This window comes from Lissotriton vulgaris, chromosome 4_1, assembly GCF_964263255.1.
Source record: "Lissotriton vulgaris chromosome 4_1, aLisVul1.2, whole genome shotgun sequence".
NCBI lineage: Eukaryota > Metazoa > Chordata > Amphibia > Caudata > Salamandridae > Lissotriton > Lissotriton vulgaris.
The window spans coordinates 1,748,795,599-1,748,817,501 of record NC_141691.1 but is presented as its reverse complement, the minus strand read 5'-3'; the positions used below and the strand labels follow the sequence as shown (position 1 = coordinate 1,748,817,501).

The 21,903-nt window shown below is 44.9% G+C and overlaps 1 protein-coding gene across 3 annotated transcripts in view; it reads left to right on the top strand.

Annotated features, from left to right (window-relative positions):
• The first annotated feature begins 507 nt into the window (after positions 1–507).
• Positions 508–21,903, top strand: part of COX6C (cytochrome c oxidase subunit 6C) — a 36,686-nt gene continuing 15,290 nt past the window's right edge. Inside the window, exons 1-2 of one of the 3 annotated variants that reach the window (XM_086966053.1) lie at positions 508–631; positions 7,296–7,426. In XM_086966053.1, coding sequence (XP_086822179.1) covers positions 7,313–7,426 — 114 coding nt within the window. In that variant the 5' untranslated portion in view covers positions 508–631; positions 7,296–7,312. Of the gene's footprint in view, positions 690–7,295; positions 7,427–21,903 lie in introns of all 3 variants that reach the window. The other 2 variants (XM_086966052.1, XM_086966054.1) reach the window with 2 other exon arrangements.

The window sequence follows — 21,903 nt, the reverse complement described above, 5'->3', positions numbered from 1 at the left end:
CGTTAACCCTCCTGACAAGGACCTCTTTGCAATGAGAGGTAGTTATCGTAGCCTTCTTCTTTTTCCATGACTCAGTTCTGTTTGTCAAGCCACTTCGCCTCGTGTCCTGATGTGACGCACGGCAAGAAAGAGGTATTAGAGTCACACCTTCTGCAGGGCATTATTCTGGCCATAAAGGTGGAAGCAGATCTTGAGTGTGATATCTCACTAATTCTCTCTCATAATTGGAAGGTATTAAAGAAAAAGCGCTGAGAGATAATTCCGTGGTTTTTCTGTTAAAACTGAACGTTTTGTTGCACAAATCTATAAAAGTGCATATTAATTTACTTGAATGGTATTTAGTTCTGAATACCCTATTAACAATTTACGAATTATTCATAATATGGTGAGGACTTGTTAAAAAAACTGTAGGTTATGTATGTTTCTTGTACTTATCGAAGGGCTCCTTTCCATTTCAATATGGCGGCTGTGGTCAGACTAGACTTGCTTTTCATTTCCATGACGATCTTTTTTCTTGATTGCTCTTTGCCGAGCGGGAGGTATTTTGTCCCTCAGTGGCACTCGTCCTTTAGTTCTGCTGCTGAGCGAACTTCCTTTTTGGTCTCATTGAGGAAGGGCACGGATCCTTGAAGTGAGTGAGTATTCCACCGGCGGAGTTCCGAGGCAGGTTGCCGAGCTCCACTTGCCCAGTGAGATTTGTGTGATTGGGTGGGCGAGAGAACGTGTGCTGCGGGGCAGCTGTGGTGCTTGAGTGTTTCAGACGCATAATGACCTTAGTGTTGTGTCGGGATTCTGTTGTGCGGCCCTATTCCACAGAGCAGCGTTATTTCGGCATCTGGAACTAGTGTGTGCGAGTGCCGGTGCAGCCATGCAATCATGCTTTCTCTTTCCGCATATCGGTATTTAGAATTGGAAATATCAATCAGGGGTCCTTTTAAATACGTCGTGAAATCCAGTGCTGAAATAGTCCAAGCACATTTCAACGGTTTAACAGGTAACCTGATGCCAGGTTGCTCTTGGCAAGATTTCTTTATTATGCTGAAATTTCAGCTGCTGTGTGCTGTATATGAGTGATAGTCCATTATCCAGCTCAACAAGTGTACCACGACACTCGCGTAATAGGAGTAGATGTGTATTTTTTTTTCCTTGTAATGTTTCCAACTAAACCAGTTTCCGTTAGTGGCACCTTAGATGTGTGCTTCAGTAATAAGGGAATCGTAAAGTGAAGAGAACCCGAAGCTGCCGTTTTTTCAGCACTACAGTAATCGGGGCTTTAAGTGGGATGTGGAAACTAGGTGGGTCTTTCAAAGGGGCGTGGTCAATGTAATTAAGAGCGTGGTTTAAAAACGGGCAAGCTAAAAATCTGTGCTTAGCATAGTGTGCCGCCTGACTTGTATTTTGCTGTGTCTGTCATTGCATCCAGATATGATACAACAAGCAACATCATACCTACAAGAAGTCAGGACTATTGGCTTTGTCAATAGTTGTTAGTTGCATAAGATAAATAAGCAGCAACAATGGCTCGTATATAATACTGAAAAAGTGAACACTTAAAGACCTGGTGACACACAGCAATTTTGCTGCCCCTGAGTTTCAGAAAGACAAGGGAAATCCAGAGAGAAAATGACACTTTAAAGGCTTTCCTTCCCCCTACAACGCTCACCTAGCATGACATCATGCCATAACTTCTCCACTAGAGAGAAGTGAGCAGTGTAAGCACATGCACATCGATGTGCCTGCTGTCACTGCAGTTCGGGAAAAAAGCGGACCACCTGTGTCAGGGCACAAAACAGAGCTCGATAGACCCGTTTCAAAGCCCCCTTTAAAAAAACTGCCGGTGATCGGTAACGGTGTGACCCGGCCCACTTAAAACTCTAACAGTAATATATATATATATATATATATATATATATATATATATATATATATATATATATATATATATATAAAATCACTTCAGGAAGCTACTTTCAAAGTTAGAAAATTCCTAGTGAAGCCATGAACTAGTAGTACAGGAACCTCTTATCTTGAGATTGCTGCCAGCAGTCTTTCTAACGATGGAAATGGACCTCGCACTTTCACCTATGAACCAGCTCAAAATGAAATCTGTGAATGAGAGGAGACCCATAATATTTCAGAAAAAAGAGGCAACTACGCTAACCCTTTCACTAATGAGCACTGTCTGCCCTATCTCCGCAAAGTGGGCTCTATCCTGCCATTTTACTTTCTGAAACCTTATTACTTCTGCTTCAGTCTTCTACTCCGAGTAATGGACTAGTCATTTTCTGATCCTACCTGAAAAAGTAAACCTAGATCATCATCTTCCTGGACTTAAGCTCACACGGTCTGAGTTCACTAATTATAATCCCTGTAATAGCATGGATTGGGCCTTGGGTATTAATTTGTCACTAATCACAAATTTACGATCATATACAGGGTTAAGCCAGTTTCCGCTCTGAATTCTTCTTTCTTCCTGTGATTATTTGAATGATGTAATGGGATTTAAGGAACAGAGTAGATATTTCAAATTTAAATAGCATACATTTTAAGTTCAGTCAGTGATGACATTTGGGATACGTTTTCAAAATCTTTTTTCTCATTAAGAGATTAGTAAGTTATTTTATTTTTTGTTTTTATTTTGATTAGTCCATAAATCAAATAAGTTTACAGAAATCTTATCAAAAAGGAGATAAGAGTAAAGCATAAAATATATTGCATTAAGCGCCTTCCAGTAAGGAAATGATTCCCTATTCTAAAAATCAGGATTCGGTTTTAGATCTATAAAATTCATGAACAGTTCTAAATTACTCACCAAAAGGACCACCATTAGGTAAGGCATTCCATTTAATATGAACACGAATTATTTAATACTGCACAAGTTATTCTATTCAAACATTATATGAAACATAAGAGAATTGGAATTTTATGACATTCAAGAATAAAAATGTTGCTTACAAGAGTGATTAGACGAGTCTAGGAGAAGCTGGGCTATTAAAAGAACCTTTACGAAATATTCTCCTGGAGGGAGCTGGGGACTGTACCGATAACAAGGAGATGGGCGAAGTCAGGCGAGAACTGGGCCTCGGTGAGGGTGTCGTTGCGGACTTCCTCGGCTGCGTCCTTGACCTTGGAAATGTAGCTTCTTTCCCTGGTCTGAACAGATGCACCTGGTGCTGTTGCAGGCAGGGAGCTCCGTCCAAGCACGGTTGGAGCAGGAGCACTCGGTCTGCGCGACAGGTGAGCAAAACTACCACCAGGACTGTGAAGCAGCCATCAACCGCCAGATCAACTCGAGCTTTACGCCTCCGATGTTTATTTGTCTATGTCTTAATACTTTGATCGCGATGACGTTGCCCTGATGCACCAGTCTCACGAGGAGCGTGAGCATGCCGAGAAACTGATGAAGCTGCAGAACCAGCGGGGTGGCCGTATCTTCCTTCAGGATGTCCAGAAGCCGTAACGGAACGAGTGGGGCAGTGGTCTGGAGGCCATGGAGGGTGCCCTGCAGCTGGAAAAGAGTGTGAACCAGTCACTTCTGGATCTGTACAAGGTGTCCACCGATCGCAATGATCCTCATTTTTGCCACTTTTTGGAGACCCATTATCTGGAGGAGCAAGTGAAGTCCATTGAGGAGCTGGGTGACTACGTGACAAACCTGTGCAGAATGGGTACTCCTAGCAATGGAATGGCAGAGTACCTGTTCGATAAGCACACACTTGGTGAAGAGTCCACCTAGGCTCAGTTTGGGACCCATTCCTGACTCGAAGTTTCTTTCCTATCTTTCCCTGTGTTGAGTGCATGATTTTTTTTGTCGTTTTTTTAGAGAATTTGTGATCAATATTCACCTTTTTTTGCTGTAATGCTTTTGCATCAAATAACAAGCATTGGAAATGCAATAGGTCTCGCATTAGAAAAGTTGGAGCTATTGGTCTTGTAAAGGACAAATATTTTATTTATTTGTTGGTTTTTAAAATAGCTAAATTGATAGCTTTGTCATTTACAACACCAATAGTTATAACTTTCGCGAATGTGACACCTATAGCATTTGGAATGCAACATTTTTTGTATTTTCGTTACTTAGATGGCAGCTCTGGTCGTTAGGCCACATCTCCAGAGAGCAGGAGAGTGCAGCAGGGGAGAGAAGCACAGCAATGCAATAGGTTTCGCATTATGAAATTTTGAGCTATTGGTATTGTAAAGGACACATTTTTTCTTTATGTGCTTGTTTTGAAAGTAGCGAAAGTAATAGCTTTGTTATTTACAATGCCAATAGTTTTATGTTTCGCAAATGTGACACCTATTGTAACACAATATGTGTTGTAGCACTGAGTGGTGTGAGGGTGAGGTGTGTGAGGGTGAGTGAGGGGGTGTGTGACGGTGTGTGAGGGTGAGTGAGGGGGTGTGAGGGTGAGGGGTGTGACGGTGGGTGAGGGTGTGTGAGGGTGAGTTACGGAGTGTGAGGGTGTGTGAGTGGGTGAGTGTGAGAGTTAGGGTGACTGAGGGTGTGTGAGGGTGAGGGGATGAGGGTAAGGGTGTGTGAGAGTGAGGGGTGTTGATGGTGAGAGTGGGTGAGTGTGTGTGAGGGTGTGTGATGTTTAGTGTGTGAGGTGTAGTGAGGGTGAGAGTGTTGTGAGGGGAGCGAGGGTGTGTGATGTTTAGTGTGTGAGGTGTAGTGAGGGTGAGAGTGTTGTGAGGGGTGTGAGGGGAGCGAGGGTGTGTGATGTTGAGGGGGTGTGAGGGCGTGTGAGTGAGGGTGAGTTGGGGGGTGTGAGGGTGTAGGTGTGTGAGGGTGTGTGAAGCTCCAACTTTTCAAATGCGAGACCTATTGTATTTCCAATGCTTATGATTTAATTCCCTGTCAGGCCTACGCTGATATCTGCGTGTTTTTAGGGCGGAATTAATTCATGAAAAGTAAAATAAAGGGAGACATGGCCTGGCGGCCGTGAAACTGCAGGGAGAGAGAGAGGGGAGGTGCTGTCGGCTGGGGAGGGCTGTGTGTTACAATATTTGATCCACCTAATAAATATTAATTAGGCACATTATTTTGAGACACTGGTGATGTATTATTTTGTTAGCTCATATTATGACAGCAACATCTACATCAAATAATTGTTAATAATATCAGATTACCTGAGCATGCAAAATTGTGTAAACACTAGCCCTGGAAAACATTTAATTACAGTGGTTGTAATCAAAGACGTTTCTGTGAATTTGTATTAACAAAATTGATGTGCTTACACCCGTTTGCATAGTTCTGTGTAATTTCAGGCAAAAACGTCTACTAAAGAATACAGGAAAAGAGCATGAGCGGCTGCTGATGGTTTTGTTTGTTGCATTTAGCACTATTTTCTTATCACAAATAGCATCTTCGGGTCCAGTTTGGACTAAGAAATAGTGCTAAATGCCGGGTTACGCTCTTTGAGTAATGCCATGTAATATTGTATAATTTTGATGTTATTTCTCGTAAATACGCAACAGCGAATTAGTCGGATTATGCCCACCCCCAGAACAATATTTGCAAACAATCCATGTGAATTTAGTTGCAAACCTGTTGTGAAAAAGTTAAATGGGTCTCAGTGGAAAATAATGAAAATGTTCACAGTGCTGAAACAAACCGATAAAATAGTTTGTTTTAAATGGCCAAGTTTTAATTGAATAAAAATGTACATTGTTTTGTACCAAGAAAGGAAATGTGTGGAGATTCACATACATTCTATTTTTGACTAGCAAGACCAATGCAGTAGCCAAACGTTAAAATAGCTCTTTCACAAGCAGGAAACTAATTAGTTGGAAAACCAAAAGTGCAGTTGCGCTATATACCTCTATACGTGGCTAATTTCCTGGTGCTTACATTAATTCGCTCCAAATAAACACTGCTGATATACTATCTTAAATGTAGCTACCCTTATCTCGCGCTATAAAAATGGTAACTGGTACTGTAGATTGAAAGGGAAAACGTGTAACACTGTGTTGTAATTTCAGTTTACAAAAAGCCAAATACTATTGAGACAAGCAAAAGAAGTCAAATAAGGAGACACGGCCGGCCGAGCGGCCGTGAAACTGAAAGCACGGCCGCTCGGCGTGAAAGCCTTTGATCCGGCAGGGGGTGGAGCGGCACCAAGCTGGGCAACAAATGGCTGGCCATTTGATGCTGTGCACGCGCATTTTAGGTCAGTGCGCTTGCGCATTGACCTAAAAGCCACGGGCACAGCACCAAATCGCCAGTTAGATAAAGTCTGTTTAAAGCCCTATAGTCTCATGACCTCAATGCGCATGCGCATTGATAGGTCACGAGACCTAAAAAGTGACTCGGTTGAACTTAAAAAAAATATATATATATATGTTGCTTATAAAGTAATGCAATTTGTTAAACTGGAAGATCCTGCAGTTATTACAAACATTTTCTAAGCATCTACATTTAAGATAGAGCTTCTAATTCACTTTGTGGACATTTCAGTAATATTAGGTATAGTTTGGTTCTACTTAAAGAAAAGATAGCTTTTTTATGGGATAACTATTACCTGTTGCAAATCAGCACATTTCAAATGTGTATCACTTTAGCAATAAGGTTTACCTTTATCATTGTACGTTAAACTCCTAAATTAGTTTATTTTCATGTTAATTTGCTTTATCACCTGCATGTCCAAGCCATACCATGGTATTATCCCCACTCCACTGACATCATTCTTTCCATGCAGTAGGGTTTGGTAACCTTAAAAGGTCTGTAAAATGTTCTATTGTGTACCCTCTAAAAAAGCAAGTGTTGTGGCAGCATAAGTGGCATCAGGATGCCACATAGACACTTAGACGTGAAGTAATCTGTTTACAAAAATAGATTGTTTTTATAATGACTATGAAATGCTCATGATGGAGTCAGTCCACACTTGTACCATACCTGTTGCATATCTTATGGTTGAACGTGTTAATATCGCATCTTTTAGTCAAGTGAATCCAATGCATTTAGCACTACTGGTTCACTAATTTTCAAGAACACTAGTATCTTCATCAGATGATTATAGGGGCAACACTATGTGACATGATGGGGAGCCACGGCCAACTGCCAATTAGGTCAAGGGAGCCACAGGTTGAATACGTTTGGGAACCACTGACTTAAACTAATGTATCCCAAGTAATGTACCATTTATCATTGGAACTTAAAGAGTCTTTTATTGTTCAAAATGTACCGTGCTATGATTTCATATGCTCCTTGTTTTGTCAACATCAATTTTAAAACCATGTTTTTATGGACAGCTGGGCATGTTTTTCATCTTTTAACATGTTTGTGTTTTTTTTAGATCTAAAATACCTCACCATGTCTGCAGGACTTCTAGCCAAACCTCAGATGAGGGGCCTTCTGGCCAAACGTCTCCGAATCCACATCATTGGCGCATTTGCTGTTTCTATTGGTGTAGTTGCGTTGTACAAGGTACTACTTAGTATTTTTTTCCTTTTTAAAAAATAGTCATGTTAATTTTATGTAGCTTATCACTCTTGTTGTGGTCTGGGATTTTCCAGAATTTTTAATTCCGCAGTTACTTATATAGTTTCAAAACTTACAACTTGATAAACTGTCATTTTGGAACTGCAGTGCAATTTGCCCGCAAAACTGGATTTGGTTTTCAGAAAATTCAACTCTCCATAAAAGGAAGTCTGAAGAAAAAGGGCGAGGATGAGAAACAAAGCACATTAGATTAATGGCATTTAATGAATTTGAGATTTTATACTTTGTGACTAGTAAACAAGCTATGCAACAATTTATTTTATCTTTGATGGGGCCTACACAAGCCCAACATTCCCCTGGACTACGTATAATACAGCTATTGCATCAATGTGTCACAGTGCTAAACTCAATGACTATTTTATTGATAACATTGATACAAATTCATGCTATTTAATGTCAATAAAGGACCAGTTGCATGTTTAAAATCTAGCTGTAAAGAAATAAACGGCTGCACTGAAAGGTTTCAGATGAAAATGTACTTGCTTTCATGCTGAAGACCAAGCCATCAAGTTCCAATGCTGACAGTCCTGAATTTTGAAAGTAGTGTGTTTATTCTAATCTTCTACTTAGCCATTCATTAAATGCATTCCATGTCATGTTTGGTATGCTGCCACAGTAAGTGCACAAAGCACGTCTTGAAAACACCTTTGGCTAACCAATGAAAGCTGCCCAATTATTGACGTGAGGAAAAGCTCCCTTTCTTTGTGTTTGCTGCATAAAAGGTAGGTGGTGTATCAGGAAATAGAAGAAGGCCCCGGTGGCTGGTTTAAATCTTTCAACCCATCAAGATTTCCTACAGAGTTTGCCTGTGGTTGAGTAGTCCCTGTTTGGCGAAGTGGTGATAAAAGGCATTAGAATTGGACAGCAAAAATCTTTTGACCAATGCAAGAAATATCCTGGAGCACTCACAGGGAAACACAAACCATACAGCATTACATTTACCCCCTCAAGCTACCCCTCTTGTAAAGTTTCTGAAAGTTGTCCCACCGCCAAGGAAAGTTTTGAAAGAGGACCATAATAACTCGGGAACAAAGTAGTGGACTGGGTAAACAAGTTTTTAGGAGGCCCAAGGCTCTTGCATCAGCAAATAAATTGTGTCTGAAGAGTTGCCTGGGTAGGCACCACCCCAAACTAGCATTTACAATGCAACGGTTTCGCCTTTGGAAAAGTTAGAGCTATTGGCATTGTAAATGACAACATTTTTATTTATGTGTTGGCATTGACAACATAAATAAATGGCATTGTCATTTACAAAGCCAATAGCCTAATCTCTCGCAAATGCGACACCTATTGCATTTGCACCCACACACACAAAACCAGCCACCCTATATGCAACGGTGTGCTCTCCCTGCTGACTGAATACAGACGCATTCCACCTCACCAGTCCGCAAAAATGAACGTCAAAAATAAGCATTTTTTCACTTTTTTTAGTTTAAAGAGTTATTTAGTTTTATTTGCTGAATCCAGCGCAGACTTGCATGACCCTCTTGATCGCCAGAGTTTTGGGGAAGGACGGGAGCAGTGGGGGTGGTATAATCGTGCGGTGGAGGCAAGCTCAAATTAACAGTTGCATACAGTAATATACACAATTCTAACATGTTTGACCAGAATCTTATCGTGACAAGTCTTGTGAATTGTATTACTCCTGTGACATCCATCTAAAAACCAGAGGTGCAAACTACTGAGTGAAGAGATTCGACAGATGAAACTGTATTGGATACTGAGATTGGGTCAGCCAATCAGAACGCTTAATGAACTATCACTGTTGTTTCCTAGCATCTTATAGTTTCAGAAACATTAGGTAGACAGCGGGGGTAGGTATGTTTTTTCTGGCTGCGTTAGGCAGGTGTGAATTGGGGCATGAGTTGTAATAGCCTTATTACCAAATGGTGGCAAGGTGTTACCAACAGTTAATTACCCTATTCCTCAGAGGATTTTAACAGCTGTTAATGCCCTAAGAAGCAGGCAGTAACACCTACTTATAATAGAGAGTGAGCACTATCTGATAACAGATCTTTATCCATTCTTCCTCTCAATATTTTCTCCACTACTATTTTATTTCATAACCCAAGGCCCCTTCTTGGAAGTGTATGCCTACACACTCTGGCATTCTAGTGCTTAGAAACCGACTCCCCAGACAGATTATCACTTTCTTTGTAGAGATGGATGGCCTCCAGCTTTGTAAACATCGTCCCGAGACGAGGATTTGATAAAAGAAAGCACCCCAAGGCTTGTAAAAAGCTTGCAAGAGTTGAGCAACTTCTTTGCCAACTTAATCACATGGGCAACAAAGCGTTGTGCAGTACAACCGGAAATGAAACTTAACATAGTAAGGAAGCCTCATACGCCCTGAGTGCGATGCCCAGGGGAGGACCCTGGCAAACAGGTTTATCGAGAGACAGAGAGAAACAAGCATTGGAAATGCAATAGGTCTCGGATTTATTTGAGTTAGAGCTAATGGCATTGTAAATGGCAATGTCTTTTAGTCATGTGTTTTGGAGTGTATGCATGTGGTGTGTAGTGGAATTATGTGGGTTGGATTGGAATTGTTAGTTTGTGTGTGTGTGATTGTGGTTGTGTGTGTGGTAGTGTGTGTGGTTGTGTGTGAGCCTCTTGCATTTTCGTTACTTGCACCTCAGCCCATGGCATTCGGTCCTACGTTGCGGCTCGGATTGGCCTCTCTTGGGCAATGCTTTATAATAGTGCGGCCAACAAGTAGTCATTTTGTAATAAAATACAACAATAATATTTTACTTATTTGTCCCTCGTAACAAAAAGTCTTACTCTCTATATTTTCATTAGGGAAAGATATCGCATGCACTTTTTGTCCTATGACCAATATCCCACACAATGTTACATTGAGACCAAAATTGAGAAAAACTCAGACAGATTACGGCTCTTGGCCCAGGCCTTCCAATGCCATATATACACATGTCTGGCCCATCAGAGTATCTTATCCTCTGTAGATGTTTATTCTTTCACTGTCCTCTTCCACTGGTCACAGATAGTCGAGCTTTGCCTTTATCCTAGGGTTTATCCTTCATTACTGACATACCTGTCTGTCCATCTACCTACCTATGCCTCTGATTCAGCGACCTGTCTACACATTTATCAATATCTATCCGCGGAGCCTGGGAAGGACAGGATGGAGGAAAGAGGATCTCCAGGCACCTAGACCCAGGGGGCAAGTAGCCTTGAGGAAAGGTAACCTTAGAGAGAATAACACCGGTTGGGCAGGAAAACAAGGGGCATAGAAACACAGGGACATGGGACAGGGGGAGCAGCGGGTTGTAACAGAGTAGGAGTGTTTTGGAAAAAACAGATACAACAACTTGAGGAAAAAAAAAGAAGATAACGCATAAAAACAGGCAGGCCTGTGCCAAGTACAGGGAGAGGGGGGGTCTCAATAAACGTTACTACTTGCATCAGGCTTTAGATGTGAATGAGAGTCAGTGTTTCCACCCAGAACACGGAAGGCAGTAGGCACTGCATGCGGATAAGCTCCTTGTTGAAGCGTGATGCGACCCCAGCCTGAAAAGCAGCAGGCACTTTCTGTGCACTTATAATGGTTGCATATATACTCTGACAGCCGAGTAGGAAGACAAAGAAGGGACAGCCGGGAAGGAAAACAAAGAAGAGACAGTCAGGTAGGAAGACACAGAAGGGACAGCCGGGTAGGAAGACAAAGAAGGGACAGCCGGGTAGGAAGACACAGAAGGGACAGCCGGGTAGGAAGACACAGAAGGGACAGCCGGGTAGGAAGACACAGAAGGGACAGCCGGGTAGGAAGACACAGAAGGGACAGCCGGGTAGGAAGACACAGAAGGGACAGCCGGGTAGGAAGACACAGAAGGGACAGCCGGGTAGGAAGACACAGAAGGGACAGCCGGGTAGGAAGACACAGAAGGGACAGCCGGGTAGGAAGACAAAGAAGGGACAGCCGGGTAGGAAGACAAAGAAGGGACAGCCGGGTAGGAAGACACAGAAGGGACAGCCGGGTAGGAACACACAGAAGGGACAGCCGGGTAGGAACACACAGAAGGGACAGCCGGGTAGGAAGACACAGAAGGGACAGCCGGGTAGGAAGACACAGAAGGGACAGCCGGGTAGGAAGACACAGAAGGGACAGCCGCGTAAGAAGACAAAGAAGGGACAGCCGCGTAAGAAGACAAAGAAGGGACAGCCAGGGAGGAAGACAAAGAAGGGACAGCCGGGTAGGAAGACACAGAAGGGACAGCCGGGTAGGAAGACACAGAAGGGACAGCCGGGTAGGAAGACACAGAAGGGACAGCCGGGTAGGAAGACACAGAAGGGACAGCCGCGTAAGAAGACAAAGAAGGGACAGCCAAGGAGGAAGACAAAGAAGGGACAGCCAGGGAGGAGGGTTAAGGTTCTTCTGGTAAAATAAACGATTTGTACCTTTTTCAGCAGGGAGGGCACTGAATGCAGACGGGGTCTAATCTGGAGGAGGGGGGGCTCGCTTGAAAACACCCCATTTTATCAACATCTGAGCACCAGAGGTGTAACAATGCGCCCCATCCCCCACCCCGCAGTGGGGGGGAGGGGGGGGGGAGGGGATTAGCCCCAGGGGGGTCCCTCAGCAATACTGGTAGGAGGTGGGCCGGAAGGTGGGGGGAGGGCTCCATGTACTTTGCAGGGGTGCGAGGGGGGGATTCAAGTTTCACTACCCCACTGCCCAGCACCCAGACTGCCAGCAGTATGGGGGCTTCAGGGCGCTAGGCACAGATTGATGCCGGCGGAGCTTAGCTGAGCTATCGTGCTGGCCTTCCAAGAGGTCAATGGGGAGCAGAAAACACCCCCCCCCCCCCCCCCCCCTCTGTAGAGACAAATTCAGTGTAAATGGGAGAGCAGCCGCCACCACAGAGGGGGCAGCATAGGGGGGGGGGGGGGACCCCGTGGGTTCAACAAGACACAGGGGCGTTGAAAGATGAAATACCGAAATCATGAAAGAAGTGCTGCAGCCATGTCTTAAGATCCCAGGACCACAGGACCCCACCCACACCCAGGAATCCACCAACACAGGGAGGAGGGGGGCGGCAACGACCACGGAGGGTCGTTACACTCACCCAGGATGATGGTCCTAGGCACAACTCCAGGGCAATTTAACATCCAAGGACATCGCTTCCGCCAACTTGTAAAATATTACCACTGTGGTTAAAACCTCAAAGCGCCCATGGACGGACCGACAGACCGCCGACAGGCCCTGGTCGAACGAAAGACCCCAGGGAGAGGGTGTGTGCTCACCACAGGGGCAGAGAGCACAGACCAGGGACTGGCACAGAACCACTGCCCCAGAGGCGGGAATCTAGGCGCTGCCTGTGAGCGCTGGGGCAGCCCGAAGCCTGGCTTTGGCTCGGCTCGAGGTGCTGTTGGAACCCACCAGGAGCCGAGCTTTCATGTGGCTTCTGTTACGTCAGAACTGCCGACTGCGCAATTTCAAGTCCCGGCGTCCGCTCTACACCTGTAATCTTGGGCAGATCACTCAATCTCCCCGTGCTTGTGAACAATAACACTTCCGAAATGTAACCGGTGCTCGTGAAAAGCGCTCCGATGCCTTCTAGTGGAGTTCCCGCTACATAAAAAATGCACAAATAGGTAAAAACACATTCTTACTATGAGGAAACCTTACCTGATCGCTAGGCTCCAGCATTAAGTGATTTGCGCAGATTCACAGGATGTTGTGAAACGTCGAGAGTGAGACTGCTATCCCCTGCCCTCCGCCATCACGAAGTTGCACCAGTCTCTGCCCAGTCAGATTAGTTCTACCCCTGGAATCGCGCGGAGGTGGGGGCCGAGGGGGGTGTTTTAAAATAAAATAATAGGAACAAGGAAAGAGCCGGGTGAGGGCTGGATATGTTTAAAAAAAGAGGGATGTGACATAGGAAGCAAAGGACGAGCTGGAGTAGGGGCAGGAGAAGCAACACGGAGAATGAAGAAAAGCCGAGAGAGACGGGGGTTTGGGGGAAGCAACACAGATCAAAGCCCGTGAATCTTAGCTCGTACAAATAAACAAACCAAAAAGAATAAAAGTTAATAAGTTGCAGCCTCGAGAGTCATGTCAGTCGTGCTGCTTCAGTCCAGACCGGCGAAGGAGTACGCAGACCGTGAAAAGTAAACTTGCAAGATCAGTCGCCAAGCTCACTTTCACCTTACACAGTGTAGCTTGCTGACAAAGTAGTCAAGTGCTTCTGTGCCCCACAAACATGTAGTAAGCGCTATATAATTGCTGCAATTCAATACACTAACTTTCAGCAAAATTCTGCAGGTCTTTAATGATCACGAGAAATCACACGAGCGCAGATGCTACAAACTCAAAATGAGTCCTGAAAAGTGAGCAGTCCCAGAGTGTCTGCCTTTAAGGAGAAGGTGGTAAACGAGACAATAAAATAGAACCCATATTCCCAAACCCTGCGTGTCCAGTGTGATTTCACCACTATGGTGGCATTTCAAGATGGCACGGCACTGAGTCAGCTGCGGTGATGTAGTGGCCGCGTGCAGCCATCTCAATGCAAGTTCTCAGAGTCCCACTTCAGTACTCCGTGTAATCCTGAGCAGCAGATGTTTTTTACCTTTGTCTCATTTGCATAAAGGGCTGAATGGATTCACGGAACAAGAAAAAACGCTTCACATGGTGTGAAGAGGTTTTAATGGGACCATCTGTAATACACAAACGGGGCGGGAATTCACACGCAAAATAATCCTATCTTGTGTCGCGACACTCACGCCCCCATTTATGCCGCGGCTGGTCCTGCGATAAGGGGGAGGGGTGGCACCCACACTGCAGGGGTATGGACCTCCATATTTTAATATCATGCACACAAACTTGAACTGTGAGTAACCGGATGCGTTTGTTTTCACCCCCTCCCCCCCGTTGTTCAGTGGTAGCTCCCATCGTGGCGCACAGCATAAAGTTAAGAGAAGGTGCTAGATTGTGGCAGCGGATGAATGAATGCTGTTATAGCTAAAGACAAAATTTCGATCGATCCAGGGGGAGACATCCCTTCGCTGCAGTGCACACAACTGATCTGTGTGACGATCGTACTTAACAAATCCCTTTCACACGGGGAGGGGGGCGGAACGGACACACGGGGAGGGGGAGGAGGGGGCGGGAAGGCAAGATGAGCAACTGCACACGCACTTGGATAGTTTTAGAGGCAAGTAATTCCATTGAGCCAAACCCAGAACTCTCAAGATCTTCCGCCTCGGTCTTCCTGATGGTACTGAGATACCCAACAAGACATCAGAGATCCAGATGACATGGATCTGGCTGGAACATGTTGAATTATATGTAAGCTTAACACATTTCACCAACATCTTGGATGTGTATCTGTAAAACCGACATTCCAATAGGAATACTACCTCTGCTGAGGAGTGTATTGCTCCTAGTAGGAAAGGAGGCACCCACCAAATAAGAGACAAGAGTATCAAAATCCTACAGGAATTTTACATCTACTGGAGAGTGTCTACTGCTACTGAGTGGGATGAAGGTGGGAACTAAACAAGTGACAAACGCATCAAAATCCCACCGGAATACTACATCTGTTTGCTAAAAGGTGTCATGCTGCAGAGAGGAATGAACCTCTCTTGGAAAAAAAAACAAGCGTAACCCTTACTCCTATAATAAGCAGGGTATACAATATTTTATTTAAAAACTGGTTGTCATTGGCATCGTTGTATCTCAAGATCCTTACCATTTCAACAACCACAATATCTGTAAATAATTAATGTGTTCTTAAAATAATTTCAATTTCAGCAATAACAATACCTGTAAACAATTAAAGTTCACAAAAAGTAATAGTAATAAGACCATCACTCAAAATCACAAATGTACTAATATTTTGTAGCATATTACTGTATTATACATACACGTTTTGCCCGCCTGTACGAAGGTAGGACGGCTTCCTCTTCACCTCAGCACTGACCAGGCGGGCTCGAGCCCCTCTACCGGCGTGTCGCACGAGGATTCTCGGGAGTAGTGCCTGACTCTACCCTCCAGCCTCCTTTATCAGTCCAACAGCCCAAGCCTTGCGTGCCATCGAGGCCCTACACGCCCGCCCTCGCTCCCAAGCCTCTCAGACCAGCTGCTCAGCACACAGGGACAGTCTTGGGCCCGTTCCTGTCTTCTCGCCTGCCGGGGCACCGGACAAGCACCTACGAGGACAGGGGGTTTGGGGGGGGGGGGGGGGGGGGGGGAAACACGGACGGCGGGAGGGGGCGGGAGAGGACACAGGGGGCGTGAGGGGGGCGGGAGAGAACACGAACGGCGGGAGGGAGGCGGGAAACGTGCCGGGGAAAAACACTTTTGCCGAATTTTTATGTAGCAATCTGTTTAAGACAAGCACCTACGAGGACAGGGGGGTTGGGGGGGGGGGGGAGGACACGGACGGCGGGAGGGGGCGGGAGAGAACACAGGGGGCGTGAGGGGGGCGGGAGAGAACACGAACGGCGGGAGGGAGGCGGGAAACGTGCCGGGGAAAAACACTCACGATGCCCAGGACAGCAGCAAGGGACTTGTTTGAGACAAATTACAATTCATTTATGAGTTGTACACATGTAACGAACTCTCATGCATCCACTGGATAACCGTCTTGTTTTAACTATGACAAATAAATGTATGGAAGGCGGACAAAACATATAGAGCAAGAATCTTATTAAGTGTTCAAAAAGGTTCTCTTTATATTATAACCAAAGTAGGGAGACAAGTACAAATCAAATAAAGCAAAAAAGTCATGAACAGAGGTCAATCAAATTATAACTACAATTCATAACTCAATACATCAACTCCAGATAATTAAAGACACAACCAAGATTAATTAATAAAGATGGATTGTGAATTGGTGATAGGACAACCAAACGGGAGATGATGGAGTGTCGACGTTTCGGTCTAGGTAGCAGTCGTCTGTTAGACCATCATCAGGACGGTGTTTTTTATGCAGGAAAACTCCCTTGAATCCTCAAATGGTTTCTTGGGGGCACGGAAAATGCCGTAGCATATGGCAGAGGTCGCATATGGGTACGTGAGCAGCAATGGCATATGGAAGTGGTGTCCAACGCGGATCTTTGGCTTCAATTTAAATGAAAACGCGTGGAGGCTGCTTGTCAAATTTCTTGCCGTCACCAATTTTTGAAAAAAGCTGTGTGAGCTGGCAGGAGGCGTCGTCATCAGTTGTTTGCAAACAACTGATGACGACGCCTCCTGCCAGCTTCCATATGCCATTGCTGCTCACGTACCCATATGCGACCTCTGCCATATGCTACGGCATTTTCCGTGCCCCCAAGAAACCATTTGAGGATTCAAGGGAGTTTTCCTGCATAAAAAACACAGTCCTGATGATGGTCTAACAGACGACTGCTACCTAGACCGAAACGTCGACACTCCATCATCTCCCGTTTGGTTGTCCTATCACCAATTCACAATCCATCTTTATTAATTAATCTTGGTTGTGTCTTTAATTATCTGGAGTTGATGTATTGAGTTATGAATTGTAGTTATAATTTGATTGACCTCTGTTCATGACTTTTTTGCTTTATTTGATTTGTACTTGTCTCCCTACTTTGGTTATAATATAAAGAGAACCTTTTTGAACACTTAATAAGATTCTTGCTCTATATGTTTTGTCCGCCTTCCATCAATTTATTTGTCATAGTTAAAACAAGACGGTTATCCAGTGGATGCATGAGAGTTCGTTACATGTGTACAACTCATAAATGAATTGTAATTTGTCTCAAACAAGTCCCTTGTAGCACCCCTTGACCTCAACTACTTTGCGCCCAAGCCTACAAGGGTAAATTGGGTTTCCCCTGCCTATAACAGGACAGCAGCAAGCACGGCCCGGCCGGACCAGATTCGGGGGCGTTCCCGGCTTTTGGCTGACGTATCATGACGTAGCCAAAAGCCAAAGATTCTCGGGAACGCCCCCGAATCTGGTCCAGCCATGACGGACGCCTCTCTGTTCCAATGGCTAGCCTCCATTTATGGAGCTAGCCAATGGGACAGGGAGGCGTATTCCAGAGTCACTATACTGAAATCAAGAGATTTCTCTGGAGGCGGAGCTTCCAGCTCCGTCCCCCAGCGAAACCTAAAAAGGGATAACGACTCTCGTTGTCAGCTTTATATGCAAGCTGGTGGCAAAACACACCCTAATGGGGCTAAATCAACCAGGCCACAATCTAAAGTGAAATAGAAGCCCTTCCTATGGGCCCGGAAGTCTGCCACCAACTTTCCAACCCCCTCTTAGTCCTCCTTGTACAGTGCCCATAGCAAGTAGATTTGATCCTATCTCAGAACGGGAGCAAACGGATTGACTCCCTACTGAAGCATTATCCTCCAGTCTTCCCATGTAGAACAAAAGGACGATGGGCCTAGTGCTGCTCCAATTAAAGCATGGTTGGAACTTTATATTCTGGAACACGGCAGGGGTACTTCCAAAGATCAACAACCTGGACTGGATTGACTTTGTATACCATACAGATGTTGTCTGTTTCCTGGAAACGTGGATGATGGAGTACTTCAACCTAAATGGATATCGCACCTTTTTGGAGGTAGCCGGTGCCTACCCTGCAGGAAGGGCTACAGGGTCCTTGGCCACTTTCATAACTGTTCAAATCTCCTCAACCAAAATGTTTAAGATTTGGTCTTCGGCTTTCTTCCTGGTTATCTTACTAACCTGTGTGAAGGAGTATAACGTTATGCTGGTTAACATTTACGATAATTATTCTCTGCTCATGGCAGCAGAGGTCCTTGACCCTCATGGCGATTTTGTGGTTTCCTTCCCCCTCGAAAGTTAAACGTAGGAATGCGTTCCTCTGGGCAAGCAATTTTCAATATTACACTTTGTGGGTACAGCCCGAACGGGTGTGTGGTTTCATGGATCCAAACAAAAAAATCTTACCCATTTAATACAGTTAACATATGGGGAAGCTCTAAATAGCCTTATCTTTAAAACATTACCTAGTCCTAGCTAATTATTTGGTTGATGGGGAGAAAAGCAAACTCCTGACTTTTACAGGCAGTACTAGGGGAGCTCAGTTAATTGTATTTTTTATGACCGCTGTACTTGCACTCTTCATTCTTGATTTTTAGGTTGTTACTAAATGTATGAGTGATCATAACCACCATCTAATGAATCCCAAAACAGCAGTACAGCAAATGTGTTCACACAAACAAAAACGGCATCAAATCAAATGGGGGGGGGGGGGGGGGGGGGGAGCTAAACCCTGAACATTTTATCAAGCAGATTATCTCCCGGCATTCAGCCTTAGTTGGCTATCTGTCTTTCTGTCAATACATATACCCGGTACATACTAGAAGATTATGAGAGTTTAAGTAAAGCACTCTCAGATAATCTAACCTCCAATTTATCCTGGAGTGAAAAACCCCTCCATGGATGGTTCTACTCTGAAAGCTCCTCAGCTCACAGGAACCTAAAGCAAAAAGAACAAATGGTGGATGGAATTCAAACATTCATGCCCAGTCACAGATCTGGGTTTAATCCATCGTTTTTTGCTCGCAATGCCCCCCACTTTGGACCCAGCCATATACAAATCAATCTTAACCCTGCTCCTCATGGGAACAATCCAGCCCGAACAGCCAGGCCAGATCCTTCCGGGAGAGGAAACAAGCATGCTGGGACTGGTTTCAGGATATCACCCTTCATGAGCCAGGCTTGCTTGAATCCAGTGGCACAGTGAGCAAGGGACACATGTCTGGGCATACCCTTCCCACTTAGAGCGACAAAATCAAAAAACAAACCGATGATGGAGGGAATGCTGAACAAACCAAACATTCACCTCAAGTCACAGATCTGGGTTTAATCCATCGTTTCTTTGCTGAAGCCACACCAGTTTGGACCCAGCAATATGCAAATCAGCCTTGACCTGCTCCCTAAAGGCAATCTTAAAAAAAAAATATATATATAGATCCTCGTTCTGTAGCAGAGGTCAAAACTGTAAGAAACTGGTACTAGAGAATAGTAGAGCAGATGAAGAGAAATCCAGGCTCTAGCATGGGAAGACCTTCAAAAGCAGCCACGTTAGGAGATGAGCTTTTCTGGGATATAATTAATCGCCCCCTTTTTTTTTTAACAGATAATGACGTATTAAAACCTGAAGTTGTGATACCTGTAGAGTTATGGGTTGAAGTTTTAACCCCTGTCACACTTCTTTTACTATCCCTTTCCTTCAGATTCAAATCCGTCTGGCACAAGTATACAGGATTCTTCAGTAAATATAGAAGTATGTGACCTCTTAAATGCAATTAAAAGCCCCTTAGGGAAAGCGCCGAGCCCTTATGGGGTACCAGCAGACATATTTAAATCCAATTCAAAACTATGGGGACCTCTTTAAACAAATGTATTTAGGTGCACAATTCCGGATTCCTGGAAGACTGCTATAATTATACCCGCATTGAAAAGTGGGGACTAGCAATCATCATCTTGTTATAGACCCATATCATTGATTGATTCCAGCAAGAAAATTCTCTGAAGGTACTTCTGGCACGTCTGGAATCTTGGGCCACTGAACACAATCCTGTCAAATGTCCAGTCTGGTTTTAAATCCGGGGTGTGCACAGACCGGTGCCTAAACTTTTATCTAATAAGAGAAGTATGTACGGGCAAAAAAGGCGTTTATAGAGCTATCTAGCACCTTCGATTTAGTAAACCTTGTTAAACTCTGGACACTGATGGGAACCCATGTGGGTAGAAGTTGAACCCATGTGGATAGAAGGTGAACTCCTATTACTTATCAAACTTCTATACCATGATTTGATGGTGAAGGCTTGCTATGGTCTGCAGAGAAATTAGCCCCCAGATAAAATCTACACAGGTGAGACAGGGTTGCATCCTTGCTCCCTTCCTATTCATGCTATACATTGATGGAATTTCTAAACATCTGTCAGAGTTAGGGACATTCCTCGAATGGGTGGTCAATTAATTTCCATATTGCTTTATGTGGAAGATGATGATGTGCTAATTGTCTGCATGGCAAATGGGCTCCAAACGCTGTTGGATGCCTTTTTCTCTTAGATGGAAACTTGGATATTAGGATCAACCGCACCAAATCCTTCATCTCCTTCATTGCCTCGTAGCATGACATCAAAAACTTTTACTATGGGGAACTCCGTTTTGGAGAACGAAAATGATTTTTAACTAATTAGGGATCGTGTTTAGCTTTTCTATGAACTGGAAGTCACTTCTAATCGCCAGAGCACATTATTTTCAGAGAAATGTTGAAGCAGTTTTTAGGTCTCGCGATTGCAGGGCAAAGCCCTGCTGTCACAAAGCGAGCCTATAGTGATCGTTTCTGCTTTCAAGGACTAGAGGGGAGGACAAGAGACTGGCATGCAGCCTACCGGAATCGGATCAGGTCGTGCGAGTGAACACGCGCTCCGATTCCGGCAGGCTGTTCAGACATACACACAATGGATATGGACGTGCACAAACAGACCGGTACACACACACACACACGTACACAGACAGACGCGCACACACACGCAAGTGCGCACACACACACACACTAGCGCACCAAGCCCCCCAGCCGCCCCCGCCCCCCTACAACTAAGGCCCACTTACCGCCACTCCGGACATCTGCAGCCTCCGCGGGGCTCTCCCTCGGGCATGGGAGCCTCGCGTCACCACTGCTCCTCCAGGCACCCCGAGCCTATTCCCCCACCCCCGACCAGGCTGAAGATACTCATCACAGAGGACGAGCGACTAAGAGCCAATCACAGCACTGGAAGAGATACCATTTGCACATGCCCACTGGACCCATCACGAGCACGGCTTAGCGGAGACAGTTTCTCTTGCACATGCGCACTGTCACCCACCCAGCAATGCAGGGCGCAAAGTACTGCGTCGTTTTACCGAGGAATGAAACAAAAATAATCCAATTCGTGACAAATTTAAACTGGTGACTTGTGTATCGCAAAAAGAAACCGAGATGAAAACACGGGTGAAATCCTTACCAGCATGGGTGAGCTTTGAAGGTAACGTCTGGCCGCTTCAGTACATTTGCAATGCAACACGTCTCGTGTTTTTTTTTTTTTTCTAGTTTAAAATGGTTTGCCACTTATGTTGTTGCCTTTTTCCAAAAGCGATTGCTTTCGGTTTCAAGATCGCCTTTCTCCTCCCTCCCCACTCTCCTTTGGTCCCCTCCCCTCTCCCCCCTCCTCTCTGCCGCTGTGCCGTAGGACTTCCTCCATCGCCCCCTCCCCCGCGCTGGACCGACCTCCGCAGGGCTCAGGAGATGCTGGGACGCCGCTCACCGCCCTGCTCTCAAGTAGGAGCTTCTGCAGTTGGGTGCAATGGCAACCAGTGCATGCCGAAAGACAGCTTGAGCAGTTAAGTCGAAAAGAACAGGTTTCCTAGGGCATCACACTTTCT